Here is a 15,641-nt window from a genome sequence, read left to right on the forward strand (position 1 = left end):
TTCAACAGCACTCTGGATAGTGTTCCTGACCTCTGGACCTCAGAAGAAATTCCTCAAGAAAAACTTGTCTGGAATTATAAACTGATAGTTTAGTAAGGAGGAAACAGCATCTGGAAATGGGGCCACTGATAAACAGAGTAAGGGAAACAGGCATTGAGGGAAAGGTGGTCATGACACCATGCCACTAGGCTCTCTATCTCCTTCTTGTACTCCAACTCATCATTATTTGAGATATGGCCTAGCACAGTGGTATCATCTACAAACTTGTAGATGGAGTTGGAGCAGAATCTGGCCATGCAGTCGTGAGTGTGTAGGGAGTAGAGTAGGGGGCTGAGGATGCAACCTTGTGGGGTGCCAGTGTTGAGAATAATCGTGAGGAGGTATTGCTGCCTATCCTTATTGCAGTCTGTTAGTTAGGAAGTCAAGGATCCAGTTTCAAAAGGAGGTGTTGAATCCCAGGTTGAGGAGTTTGGTGATGAGTTTGCTTGGAATTATAGTATTGAAGGCAGAGCTGTAGTCAATAAACAATTGTCTGACATGGGTGTCTTTAAAATAGAGATTTTAAAGAGCACATCTATTTCTGAAAGTTGTCTAGGTGCTGTAATAAACAGGTATGGTGGTGAAGAACCATGAATTATTACCATAAAATTCTATTTATCCTCTGGAACTAATTTCCATATTTTTAATCAGCAGTGTTCCACTGCTGATAGTGGTACTGGAAACAAAAAAGGCCAAATTTCTGGGTTTTGATCATTATTATAAGAGGAATAATCCCTGAGCTGTGATATACTTCCATGGTGATGCCATTCCATAGTCAAATGAAATGGTGACATTCATTGTCTAGGCATGCATAGGAAGAATGCTAGAGGGCAGTGTGCCAGAAGGTTCCTTGTCGCTGTTACCTACTGCAGTCAATGCTTTTAGCAGAAAAGTGGCAAAACTGGATAAAAGGGGGAAGAAACCCTAGTAATTGGAATGTATTTATGAAGTTTGTAGATGATTCCAAGTGCTGATGCATTTGTTTGTTTTTGAATCACATGAATTGGGTTATTAATCTTTTTCACCTCTCCCTTCAACATACTGTATGATTTAAATATTTGTGCACCCTTCAGTTATGAATCTCAGTTCCATTCTTAAAAGACTGGATTTGTTAAAGTAGTCAAAAGCCAGTCTTATCAGAATTGATTCAAGTTTGAAAGCAGAAATCAAGGGATCTTATTTGAAAACACTAAATGATGCATTCCATGATGACCTTGAAAGCATTTGTCATTCTGTTGAGGTCTATATCTAATTTATCTGGCATTTTGATAAAATATTTAGTCCTGTTGCAAAGCCATACAAGAAAGTAGGGCAGCCCTTTATGTAGTTGACAAACTAGGTAAAAGATTTCATTTTTATCTAGTGTCCCCTCTTGCTGAATTATTTTTTTAATTTATTGGCATTTTTCTTTAAGTGTGCAAGTGACTCTTTCTGCTTTTGGAGCCTTGTCTAGCTGTGAACATGATGAAAAGTGTTAGGAAAGAGTCCTAACTGCAACATCCTGTTAATTCCAAAAATGGCTGCAATCTGTTCTCTAGTTTTGACTTGTTCTGGTCTGGACAGGACTGGTTTTTTGGCTGCTGCTCCTGGACAAAACACAAATTTAATATCCACATTGCTCATTATACACTAGCTACAGATTTACTGACGGTAGTAGGGGCTATTATATTATATGGGTTTGTTTTAAATTATTGTCCTTGATATCTGGCCTGTTCAAATTCACCATTCTGCATTCAAATTTGCCAAAGTGATGCATGTTCTTATCAATTTAAAATAAAGCAATTTTTTTTAACTTAATGGAAATAAGTGTATTATCAATACCATGTTGGGAAAGCAAGATTAAATGTTGCTGTTTCATCTGAAGTATTTTTTATGGAGTTGTGTGTATACTAGGAATGAATAGGAAATATTAAAATTGATTGCTTGGACCAGGTGTGCATTTATCTAGAGTTGACTAGTAGAATAATTTGTAACGTGCAGTGTGAATTGCACACTGAGAGTAAATGTCACTTTAATGAATATAGTCAGTTGCTAGAACGACCTTGCACCAGAGGCTGAGTGACCCTTAACTAACTTGTAATTTATCTCAAGATAATCTCATTCACTTGACATTCTGCTTATTAATAATTGGCCCATTGCTACAGCTTGGTAGCAGTCTTTAACATTATCATGCAAGGTTTGATTCCAGTCATTAGTGAGCAAGTTAACTAAACACTTTATCACATTAAACTATAACCTTTAGTTTATACTGAAAAGGAACAAATTATCCATGTCTTTATATGGACTGGAAAATTACTCTTTTGGCCATTTTAATCATGTGGAGATGTGTGTGCTTTGGTTAATGCAGCATTAGATTCATGCAACTTGTGTGTCTTGTAAAATAATATTTCAAGTAGATTCCAAAATCCTAATTACATTAGCACTTAGCAATGCCATGTTGGTATTCTTTTTAGAAATCCATGTATTCAAACTATAGCCAGTTTTCCTATTCACTTTGAAGTTTCACTGCATTCTTCCAAAGAGTTAAAACTTCTATATCTTCAGTTATCTACTGATTAATTTAAAGGACAATTTCATATTTTCAAATTGACCCAGTGGCCTTTTAGGTATTGAGGTTGATTAGGAAGCACTATAGATTACTATAATAGAAATTTAAATCACTTTTAGAAGAAAAATGATCAGGGTGAAATTGATTTCAGTCATTTAGATTATTTCTAAAATGGCCTTCAGTAAGGACCTGAGCAGTGATACAACTTAAAAGAACCCCATTCCTTTAATTTGAACTTTCCATTAGACTAGTTTCTGGGCAACCAAGTGAACTCAAGAAGCAGTTAACCTCTTCCCAGCTGATTAGCTCCGACTGAGAGTATTTACCCATAATAGTTATAAATAGTAATTTTAGTAGGTCCACCAGTCACTCAACTGCAAAATAGCTTTCACTTTTGTTTCTTTGGCATTGCCTTCTCTAGTAGTATGTTCAAATGTCTATAATTAGATACTGTGGGTGCAGAGAAAATCACTAAAATCTATATTTTTATCTGATGCTGAGAGGATGTTACCCTTCATGGGGAAATCTAGATCGAGAAAGCATAGATTCAGAATAAGTGGTTGCCCCTTTAAGAATGAGGTGAGAAGAATTTCTTCTGAGGGTTTGCCTAAGGGAGCTGTGGAGGTTAAATCATTGAATGTGCCAGATCCAAATGGGGAGTTAAAGATCCAATCAGAAATCGTCATCTTCACTGGCAGAGCTGGAGCCATGTGGCTGTTCCTTTCTCCTACTTGTGTTCTGAATTGTGCATTTTGCTAGTTGTCTAACCACAAGTCCATTTTGAATGTAAACCAAATATAAATGCAAAAATCAAAAAAAAATCAAAGAAACTGCAGATACTGGAAATCTGAAATAAAAACAAAATGCTAGAAACAGTTGGCAAGCCTGTCTGTATTTGTAGAATGAAAAAAATAGTTAACATTTCATGTGGAAAACCCTTGGACTTAAGACCATTCCACTGTTCAAGACCCTTGATTCTTGTGGTTTCTCCAACGAGGAAGTATCAAAACTCTTAGCAAATATAAATTATCATCAAACAAACAAAAAAGACATGGTTATCATGACCACTAGTTTGGGGGAAAATATGTAGGCTTTAAGGAACATCCAAGAGGCAGTTTTAAGCAGGCAGTTAGTTTAGGGCCAAGGCAACTTTAATTCCTGAAGTAATCTGGTACTCAGTTAGGAGGAGTGTTATTTCAGGTTCTGTGTAATTTGAACCAACTTAAAATGTTATTTTAGTAGGTCTAAGTTCCAGGACTAATTTTTTTAAAAAAGCATTGCCCTGAATTCTGAGTAGACTTTGAGCTATGTGGGCTTGACCAGATTGCAAACTAAATGCACCTGCTGTTTTTTTACATGTGTGATAAAATGATTTGATGCCTGTGAAGGCAGTCCTGGATTTTATAAGAATTTCTCTTATGGTTAGGCCACAGATGTATTGAAATGTACCGCTCATTCAGTAGCAGCTCTTGGTGGATGTGCAAAAACACAATTCTCCACTAACATAATGTTTTAATCATATTTATATTTTTAATTTGTATTATTGGATCCTGATGGCACAAAGGCAAAATCAAAAGCATTTTGATTGTGAGTCCTTTGTTTCCTGAAAAGGGCTGTCTGTTATTGAATTAATTGTCATTAGATGTGTTGGTTTTTAATCAGTGAAATCCCTGTCTGGATTATATAGTACAGTAAGATATTTTTATCACATTTTTTGTTTATACTTTGAGGTTATATATAGTAACAATACTGTGCATCTGATCTTGAATTCCACCCTACATCTTTCTGCTCCAGTTTGGTGATCCTTCAAGAAACATAAGTTATCCTTCCATCCCATCTTTTGGCAAAATACCCGACCTCCAATTAACGTCTAATAATGGCACATAATACAATAAGACATAGCAGAGTTAGGCCATTTGGCCCATTGAGTCTGCTCCACCATTCGATCATGGCTGATTTATTTTTCCCTCTTAACCCCATTCTCCTGCCTTCTCCCTGTAACCTTTGGTGCCCTTACTAATCAAGAACTTATCAACCTCCTCTTTAAGTATACCAATGACTTGGTCTCCACAGCCGTCTGTGGCGGTGAATTCCACAGATTCACCACCCTCTGGCTAGAGAAATTCCTCCTCATCTGTTATAAAGGGATGTCCTTCTATTTCTGAGGCTGTGCCCTCTGGTCCTAGACATCCCCTCTACATCCACTCTATCTAGGTCTTTCAATATTTAGTAGGTTTCAATGAGATTCCCCCTCCCCCTCCTAAACTCCAGCAAGTACAGGCCCAGGGCCAGCAAACGCTTCTTATATGTTAACCCTTTCATTCTCGTAAACTTCCTCTGGACCCTCTCCAATGTCAGCACATCCATCCTTAGATATGGGGCCCAAAACTGCTCACAATATTCCAATTGTGGTCTGACCAATGCCTTACGTCCTTGCTTTTTTATTCTAGTCCTCTTGAATGCTAACATTGCATTTGCCTTCCTTACTACCGACTCAGCCTGCAAGTTAACCTTTAGGGAATCCTGCACAAGGACTCCCAAGTCTCTCTGCACTTCTGATTTCTGAATTCTCTCTTTGTTTAGAAAATAGTCTATGCCTTTATTCCTTCTACCAAAGTGCATGACCATACACTTCCCTACACTGTATTCCATCTGCCACTTCCTTGCCCATTCTCCCCTGATGTACCATAATTGATATGACTGATTATGGAAGTCAGTTACTGTTCTGCATTGTGTTGGGCCAAAGATAATCCACATATTCTTCAGAAGTTTATATAAACTAATTGAATTATCTTGTTTCCTTGTATTTGAAGAAATGCCACTGTCATTGTATTAAATAAAGTTTGGGAATTTTGAGTTTGCCTGTATTTCTTGTACCTGGGTTTTCATCCTGTTACTTCAGATATAAACTTTATTTGACACTGTCTTTCCTTTCAGCTGCTTCTAGACGTGGTGATTTGGAAATCCTGGGATATTGCATGTTGCAGTGGCTTAGTGGGAGATTGCCCTGGGAAGACAATCTGAAGGATGCAAACTATGTCAGAGATGAAAAGCTAAAGTAAGAATATGGATATATGCTTTCTTGAAGTAAATTACGCAGTCCGTATAAAACACTATCCTGCCCCTCCTTTTAGATGCTGGTGAGTTGCTGTCTATTAACTATCTTAAATTAAGCTATCTGATCCATTTTTATAATGCTCTATGTCCCATTTTAAATAATGCCGGACTACAAGTGGGCAATGTTTTAACATCAATTGATTTCACTTCTAACAGACCACCATACCCTCTGCTGAAAGAGTATTAACCTGAATTATGTATTCAAGTCTCAAAAGTGACAAACTTACAACATCCAGACTTAGAAGCAAAGTGCTGCCCCGAACCAAGTCAAATAAGCACACAGGTCATAATGTTTTAGTGTAAAACATTAGACCAAAAAATAGCATGTGCGTGGTTTGGATGTCTCGGTAAAGCAGTTTGTAAATTCAGCAGACGGTCCACATCCTAACAAGGATGAGAATAGGATAGGTCAAGTAAATGTGGCTGAAGGGTTGTTGTAGAAGGGAAGGCTTTAGATTTTCTATATCACTCGAACTGTTTCTGGGGAAAATGTGACCTGTACAAGTTGAACAGGTTGTGGCAGAACACGTCCAACATCCTTGCACTGAAGGTTTGCTTGAGCTGTTGGGAAGGGCTAAATTAATTTGTCTGGGGAATAGAACACAGAGTAGACATATTGTAGGAGGTGATGACCAGACAGATATAAAATGAAGGTCAAGCCTCCAGGCAGATGGGAGGAATGCAAAACTGGATTGCATTTGTTTTAATGCATGGCATCTGACAAGTGAGGCTGATGAATCGAGGGTAGTGATTAACATAAGGGAATATGATATTGTTGCTATCACAGAGGCGTGGTTGAAAGATGGGCAGGACTGGCAACCCAATATTTCAGAGTATAGAATTTTCAGTTAGGACAGTGGAGGAGGGGGCGGAGGAATGTAAAAGAGTAAATGGCAAGGAGTTCATGACTGCAATAAGGAGGGATCGTCCAATGAGGCCATAGAGGTTGGTTAAAATTTGGAATGCTTTGCCTGAGGAGGTGATGGAGCCAGAGACTCTCTCAGCATTTAGACGAACACTTGAATTGCCATGGCATTGAAGGCTATGGACCTAATGCTGTAAAATGTAATGAGGTAATTGAAGACCAGCACTGGCCATTTTTGTGCTGGTTGACTCTTTGAGGATCGGGAAATTTATGTTCATAAGACTCTGGATCAGAAAGAGAGAACATTTGGAAGCAAACTTTTTGCTCCATTATTGAAACACAGGAGCTTTTGTCATTAGAAATGGTTGAGGCTGAAAATATATTTTAGGGAACATGGGATTACTCATTGAAATAAAGATACAAGACTCTGGTCATGGATTGGAAAAGTGTTCTTGATTTTGGTTTACTAAAGCAAAGATAAAATCCCAATCTCGCTCCTGAAGTTTTGTGTTTGGGCATTGGGGCTGGAAGGTGGAAGTTATATGGATTGTACTTGAACGGGGCTGGGACCAGTATCCTTAAGAGGTTTACAGGTTGGGAAGGATATAAACTAGCTTGACAGGGCAAGTGTGCAGAGTATAGGGTCAGAAAAGAGAAAAGTAGAGCTGAAAATGGGAGGTAAAAGATTAGACTGGTTAGAAAGCAGAGCTAACAAAGTTTGGAAAATAGACAAAGTATGAGTGACTGTGCTTCATGGTATAAACCTAAATGCATGAAGTATAGTGAACAAGGCACAGGTAGATGCATGGAAGGAAGACATTTTGGCTATTACTAAAGTATTAGGGAGGCAGCTTAATGTTAGAGGAACAAAGGACTGCAGATGCTGGAATTTAGATGAAAAGCACTATGATGCTGGAGGAGCATAGTGTTAATGTTCTTGGTTACAGGGTTCACAGATGAGAAAGACGGTAAGAGGTACAGCAGTGTAAAGGGGTGATGTTGGAAGGATTATCAAGAGACTATATGGTTTAAACTAAACAACATGAGTGGGGCAATCTCACTTTTAATGGATGGATAAGAACCAGTCAGTGTCATGTATTTGGACTTTCAGAAGGCTTGTGTCCAATTAAAACAATTTGGGCTAAAACATGAGATGGGGGCAACATACAGTCATGGATAGAGAACTGGTTGGAAGACAGGAAACTTGAGTGTTTACGGCATTTTTTTGTTTTTTTTACTTCAGGTTTCCAGCATTGCAGTTTTTGACTTTCATTTGCCACATCCCAGTGCTATGTAGCACTGCATCCATGCAGTCATTGGTATTTTTGAACTTGTCATATGGGAGTGACCTACAGAAGAGGAAAATTTAATTTGAGTATTTATTTATACTAACATTTAAAGACAAACTTAGCAAATTTGTTTACTTTGGATATGAATGACAAAGCCTATGGAAACTATCCTATAGCTAAATGGAGTATCATGCTTTCAGCAACATTTTTTAAAGTTGAACTCTTCAATGTATTTCGGTTCTTGAATTGATACTTTGCTCCCAACCTTTGTTCTTTGCAGAATAGGCTACAATATGACAGTAAGATTAAATCTTTCTGAATATATTTTTTCTATTGCAGATACAGAGAAAACCTTCCAAGCTTGATGGAGAAGTGTTTCCCTCGTAAAAATAAACCAGGTGGGGAATTCTAAGTTCCCATGTAAGACTTCCTTTTTGTTTCTTGCATGGAGATAGAAGGATGGGGAAAATGGGTAAGGAGATGGTGACTGGCTCCATTTAATTAGTTGTTATCTTAAAGTCTATTCCAGCTCTATTTTATTGCAATTTGCTGAATTTGTGTCTGGTTTGATGGTTGGACCAGAATAAGAACTCTGGTGCTGTACATTGGTCATTTTGTCCAGTATATACTGTATCATTTTTATCAGTTGGTGGTTGTTCTACATAATTGGTTTGCAGCATTGAAAGAAGAAGATGCCAGCAGTGATCTTGACATATAACAATGTCTTAGTTAGGCACTTGCGTAAAAATTGGGCCTGGGCACTGAAAACAGAGCACTCAGATATCTTGATCTAAGTTGAATTGTGACCTTTAGTGTTGCAATGGATGTTATGTTTATCTGTAAAGCTCTGAAGACTTGATATTTAAGGCAATTTTTCTTAAATGGCTGCCCTGTTGTAGCAGGCTATGTAGCACTACATCCACACAGTCATTGGTATTTTTGAAGGTATCATATGGGGGTGGCCTATAGAAGAGGAAAATTAATTTGAGTATTTATTTATACTGACAGCTTGTTGCATAATTGTTTCTATTTAAATATGGACCAATATGACTGGTGGAGGGCAAGTTTAAGAAGGAGAGCTTTTCCAGTGGCTTCCACTAACACAAACTGGGAAAAAAAATTCTCAATCTAGATTGGCCTGTGGCCACTGTTCCAAGGAGACTTTTTAAAATAGAAACTGCTAGAAGGTATGAGAGAAACGAAGTTAACATTTCAGACCACTGACTTTTCATCACAAGTGGATTTTTTCTGACTGAGAATTTCTTTATTACAGTTGAATTATCAAAGTATTTTGAAGATGTGATATCGCTTGGTTACCAAGATAGACCCCGCTACCAGAGACTAAGAGAAATCCTCAAGCAAGGACTTAAATCCATTGGCTGTGTAGATGATGGTATTTTGGTTTTAGGAGCATCTTCCAATGGTGACGCCCCAACAACATCCAAGGCACAGGTACAATTTACGTCTGGTCCAGACCTCCTTTATGACCTTCATTTCATTTTTCGCTACACCAGGCAGAATAAAAAATGGAAAGATGAGTAATTTAGAGAAATCGGATTTTTTTTTTTTGCAATGCAGATTATGGGATGCAATAATAGCTTTTAAAATGATAGAAGTAAAAGAAGTTGGAAAGTGACAGTTTCCAGCAGTGGCATGGTCCAGATTATAGGGCCACATGCAAGACTGAAGAAAAATGAATGAGTGCTAGGGTTTTCTATACCCTTTTTTTTGACTATTTGTAATTAATTTTCTCCCCTGGATTTTTCTTCCCATTTTGGAACCTGCTCTTTTTAAGTTAGGCTGAAACATCCTTGCTTTAATATTTTTGTTCCATTTTGAAATACTAAAATAATGTTTGGCTTTAAGCTAGTCCTGTTAAAATTAATTGAAGGGTGTATGGAAGGGTGACCCCGATTTAATTTCTGTTGGTGCACACCTATATTAATAAGTGCTTCTCCAACTGGTATTTCCAGAATAAATAAGCTTCATCAAGGGAATAAATAAAACTCATCAAAGGCAATACATAAACTCATCAAAGGACTCATTTTTAAAGTCCTTGTTTTTATAGTTGGAATGAATCAGACTGCTCATTCTTTTGTCTTGGTGAAAGAACTCTTCTTTTGACTACTGTAAAAAAAAAAATTAGACCTTGTACACCAAAAGAGAAAAGCTACGAGCAAAAAGCAGTGTGTTTGTTACCAACTTGTCAGTAATTATGAGATATTGTATCATTTGTTTAGCCAGGTCACTTTCACTGAAACCACAGACATGGTGTATTGATGCCAAGAGGTACATTGCCAACAGCAGGAGGTGATACATTTTGTTAGAGTGCTTGTTTAAAGGCGAAATATTTCACATGTTATATTTATGGCCCATTTTCCATGCTGACTATTACTAGATCAATCCAATCAGTTTCGTTCCCCCATTCTTTCCCTATAGACCTGCAAATTATTTTCTCTCAAATTTCTATTGTTTCCTTTGACAAGCCCAAATTGACTGTATCCACCATCCATATAGTTGGTGAGTTCCGGATCATAAAAATTTACTGAGATTTCTAAAAGGATACTTCCTCACATTCTGTCTATAGTTTCATTTTTTAAAACTCTTCTAAATTGGAAAATGTCAACATAAGTCAGCAGTTCTTTAGACCAGCAAACTTTCTAACCAATATTAAAATCAGCTAGCCCAATTTTGTCTGCTTCTTGAATAAAAAATTCCCTGACATTATTTCATAGAGCACCAGTGAAAGCAGATTATCTGGTCATTATCACATTGGAGGAAAAGGTTTGCAGAAAAAAAAGTTTTGACTATTTCCAAGTGGCATTCTTGATCTGATCTGCTTTATAAGCATTTCCTCCTTGATGATAGGTGAAGATTTATGGGCTAGGAAGTAAACTTAAGGATAAGGAGGACAAAACTAAGTGTAACATTTGGTACAATATTAAAAATAACTTTTCAGAATCCTCCTCGTATATTAGACATTTAGATGAAATAATTGCAATGTGTACGATCATTGTTTATTGAGCAACTGATTGTTGCAGTACAAGTTGCCAAAGTGGTGCTTTCCTTCGCAGTATTGTAACCCTGCTGATGTGCAGAGCTGGAAATTTGCTTTTTAATTTTGAATGTATGTACATTTTATTGTGAAGGAGTTACTTTAATCTGCTGGAAGTGATTATACAACCGATCTATAGATTGAAGCATAGCAGTTATGTAGTTTTATTTTTTTGGCTGCATTCAGACACTAAGAACGGATGTTGCAAGTGTTCATGACTGTTTCCAAATGATATAAGAAAATATTCAAAGGAAATGTTTACTGGACAAAGAATTGTTCTCCATTCACAATGAAACCACTGAAATGATTGATAAAGATCAGCTAAGGATAGACATTACAGAAGCTTTCATTTAAGCTAGCGATCTGCAGCATGTGTCAGTATGAATGAAGCAGGTGGCCATTACAGATGGAGGACTGCCCAGACCAGTTCTGTCAGCATATGTGTTAGGTATACAGGTGCTCCTTTGATGCACCCATTAGGCAGGAACTTGCATTTAGTTTTTAAAGGGCTGCGGTTCCTGATGCAACCAAACTACGTTCCCCATTTGGTAGTGGCACCATCTCTACTTGGAAAAGTGTGGGGACTGCAGCATGGCCATACAGGAATTTAAGCATAAAAATAACAGATTTTGAGGCAGTGGAAAACTAGGAGGCAATGTAGATGTGATTAAGGTGATGGATGAGACAATTTGAAGCAGAATAGGATATGGGCAAAGCAGGAGAATGGTAGGCCAAACAGAAGGTCATTGGAATAATCAATTTGACAAGTGTAGGTGAAGGTTTTGTCAGTTGGTGGGCTGACACAAAGTGCTGGTGATGTTGGAAAATTATAAAACTAAGATATTGTCTTTTTAGCACTATTGTTTTTGCTGCATGCAACATCTTTAATTCAAATTATCTTCTGTGCTCCAACAATGCAAAATGGTGCTCTAAAGTATCAGCCTGGACTGCAAGAAGCCTGCAGTGGAGATGATAACCTGCAGAGGCAAGAGTACTACCTGCTAAAACAAGTTGACACTTATTTTGGAAAATATATATTAAGCTGCTGATTGACAGGACAGAAGTACTAACTTAGTGCAGTTAGTGAGCTACCAAGTACAACATTTCTTGTCCAAGAAAAGGGAATGATGGAAGATACACAACTATAGATACTGGATACTGATTTTTAAAAAAAGTCACTAAAATGTAACAGTACTTTTAATGCTTGGCAGTTATGGAGTTACTTTTTTTCCATTGCAATATTCATTTGCTGGCAGTTGAAAATCACGGCATCGTGTTGAAATGCCAAGCACTGCCTTGTATGGCAAATAATGCAATGACACGGCACTGCCATTCCATGTCAACCACCAGCCAAACCCTCTGATTACTGCCCTTAAAGGGGCTTCTCCAACATCACAAAACGCATACTGCAGACAGTTTAATGATGCAACACAGAAGATACCGACCCTGAGAAGCATGCCGTGAGGTTCTTGGAGAGCGATATGGAAGTCCTGGTGGATGCAATTACAGAAAAGATCTGCTTTGTGCAATGGCAGAGTCATTCAAGCTCCAGTGCTTGACTGTTGAGTCTTACATAAGTGGTTTGGGATTTTGAGACAAAGTGCCGAATAATTTTGTCAGTTTAGGTGCCTCTCAGCTTGTGCAGAAAAAAATCAACTGAAGTTTCTCTTTCTGAAAGCTTTCTAGTGACTTCTGCTGAAAAGTACATTGAGCGAGGTGGAGTTGGTATGTTTGACATGTCTTCTGCTTGTAACTAATCTGTCAGCACTCGCTATCTTGGATCAAACTGATAGATGACCATGTAGGTGAGGTGTAAAGAGCTGTTGACACTTCACAACAGTGGCACTGGCTTAAGGAGAATGAAGAGAGCATGATAACTGAAGAAAACTATTAAGTGAAAATGAGAATTTCCAAAGTGGTGTGAAATCCTGATTAAAGGTTTACCTCTTGAGATTGTAGTTTCGAATCCAGGACTGGATTATGACTGTAATTGTTCAAAAGTAGAACAGAGCGATCGATTAAATAGTGCTTTGAAATTTTTATAACTCTTTACTGACCTGCTACCTCATGATTTTGACATATGGTAATATCAGCGCTTGAATGCTACTAATCAGAGCTGCAGACAAGCAGGGGAGGGTGTACCTCATACACTTAATCAGTGTAGTTTACATATGGAACTTGCCGCTCAGGATCTGCCCTGTGCCAGCTGAGGGTTATGTGCCCACTGCAGTTATTGTGTGTAATTATCAAACCAATCTGTTCAGCGCAGCAGGGTTTAGATGGTAATGATGAGGCAGAGATGAAGGGAAAAGATGCACGCTACTCATTGGTAGCTGAGAATTGTAGCTGTTGATTTATTACTGTGCATCCAAAAGAAAACTCTTAGCAACCTGCTGTTACATTTTCAATGTAAAACAAGCCATTGCAGCGATGAGCCATTGTGGCCTGTTGATTACATCTCGCAGCTATTGGCCAAGGTGTAGTGTACAAAGCAGCATCATAAGCCCTCAAAAGGGGAGGGGGGGAGGGGGAGGGAATTGCCAAATTTCACTAATGGCCATACAAAACCTTATTTTTCCCCTGAGTACTTGGAAAGTGTGTTACATCATCAGAAATGAAATGTGGTATTAAGCAGCAATCAGCATGTGAAAATAAATGCAGTGATTAGAGTCTAAGCCAATTGTTGCTAACCATTTAAAAATTTGTTCTGAGTTATTATAAAATGATAAAATACCATACACCATGCCCTGGAGAGTATCCAAGGTTTTAAATGGGAATTGAGGAATCTCAAAAATTGGTTCAAATGAGGAGGAGAATTAGCAGTATTCTTTTCTTGGGCCAAACAATACCAACAGTGTTCTCTGCATTGATTCCTTGACTAAGCTTGCCATTTGGCTATGGGAAAACAATTAGCTAAACAAAGATCTGCCATAGCATTTGACTAACTGCAGTTTAAATCTCAATTTTATCCCCTCTATTGTCTGCTTATCTAGGCTGCTGTCCAAAGCTGTTACAAATATAAGGCTCTGTATAAAATAGTGGACTTGTACTTGTATCTGTTTCTATTGTACAATTATTCTGATGCCTGAGACTATTTTACTTGTGGAGACATTTCAAATGTGCATATATTTGTGCCTAACATTCGTATGTTTATTATTTTGTAATAAGGGTTTGTCAGTAAATTAAACTCTGTAGTCTGGGCTGTGTCTACAAGCATTGACATTGCTTCAGATGTGTATTTTGCATATTATGGTTCCTATGGTATTTATCTTTTAAAATGAGCAGTAATTATTATCTTATAGGCAGTTACTAAATATTTGCTGATTACTTGAACTGCATTGCTGAACATTCTAGCTTGAAGTAAATTATAAAAGTGGTATGAATTTAGATTTTATATAAATTATATTCTGTATCTCCGAGACACATCCATTATGTTAGTTTTCCAACAGTGGTGATTAAATCACAATTTTATGATGTACTTGAGGCTGGATTATTCTGAATGTAGTACCATTAAATGTAGGAAATAGCATAAAGTGTTTCACAGAGGTGCATTCCATAAAATTGACACTGAGTAGGGGAAAATAAAGGCAAGAATACCAGTTGCTTGGTTGATTTGATGTTTTAAGGTTTGCGTTGGGGGTGGGAAGAAGAAAAGCTAAGAGAATGCGAATGACTATTTCCAGTGGCTGAAGGTGTAGTTAAACAAGGTTTGAAGTGGGGAGCCATTGTAGAACTGAATGATTACTGAAGTAGGAAGGGATAAGACCTGAAATGATTTAAGTAGGATGGGAATTTAAAATTTTAAATATTTCACATTTTTGTCTTCCAGTCCTGCATGTCAGGAAGCTATATGCAGCTTTAAGGAATGAAAACTTTAGTCTCCAGTCATCTTACCTTCTTGAGCTTTTACTGGACATTTGAGTTACCAGCAATAAAGGAAAAAAATTGGTCACAATGTCAGCTTGCATAGGGGACCAGGAAGGAAAATTAATCACCTCATATTTAAATTTCCACGCACCTTTATGCATGTTGATATGAATAACAGGTGATAAATGACCAAAATCTCTCCAGCGTATTTTTATCTTAAACAGAACAATTAGTTAATTTTTCAAGAGTTTGATAGTCTGTAATTCTACCTGTAACCTTAAATTGGACTTTAGATCAAACGTGCTAAATTTATTTCCCACGCCTTTTCCTTTCCCTTGCCACACTTGGAATCACAGTTGATGGAATGGGGCATCTGTCTGTGAAGACACAAGTGTTGGTATGTTGAATCAGGATATCAGCTGTAAACAGCTTTAGAATTAAGAAGACATCATTGACTTTGTACATCAGTTATTAGCAACATTAATATTGGTAACTTAAACTTTTAGAAAATGTAGTTGTGGGACATTGAGATGAATTGTTGCCTGGTTTTATGCTACTGTAATGCTTAGAGTATAGAAAAGGAATCATTCTCACTATTTGCATCATTACGGGGTGCTCATTGGATATTACTAGCAGAATAAGAATATACCTTAGTTGAAGAACGTTATGAAAGTTCATTTGAGCAAGGATAAAGTTCAGTGACCAAGTCAATCCTGAGATTCCTTGAATAAACTATGGTTCAGTGATTATAGATGAATCACATAGTGATTCCAGATCAGAGGTTAAAATTTTTTCTTGGCACATGCTTGTCTTGGGCTTAATACATTAAACAATTCAGACTTCAAATGTAATAGCCTTGGC

At 37.5% G+C, this 15,641-nt stretch overlaps 1 protein-coding gene across 3 annotated transcripts in view; it reads left to right on the plus strand.

The window, feature by feature from the left end:
- The window catches only part of vrk1 (VRK serine/threonine kinase 1), a 59,297-nt gene that overhangs the window by 39,042 nt on the left and 4,614 nt on the right, over positions 1 to 15,641 (plus strand). For all 3 annotated transcript variants that reach the window (XM_052017919.1, XM_052017928.1, XM_052017931.1), the window contains exons 10-12: positions 5,525 to 5,645; positions 8,198 to 8,256; positions 9,132 to 9,310. In XM_052017919.1, coding sequence (XP_051873879.1) covers positions 5,525 to 5,645; positions 8,198 to 8,256; positions 9,132 to 9,310 — 359 coding nt within the window. The remainder of the gene's footprint in view (positions 1 to 5,524; positions 5,646 to 8,197; positions 8,257 to 9,131; positions 9,311 to 15,641) is intronic.

This window comes from Pristis pectinata, chromosome 1 (genome assembly GCF_009764475.1).
Source record: "Pristis pectinata isolate sPriPec2 chromosome 1, sPriPec2.1.pri, whole genome shotgun sequence".
Classification (NCBI taxonomy): Eukaryota; Metazoa; Chordata; class Chondrichthyes; order Rhinopristiformes; family Pristidae; genus Pristis; species Pristis pectinata.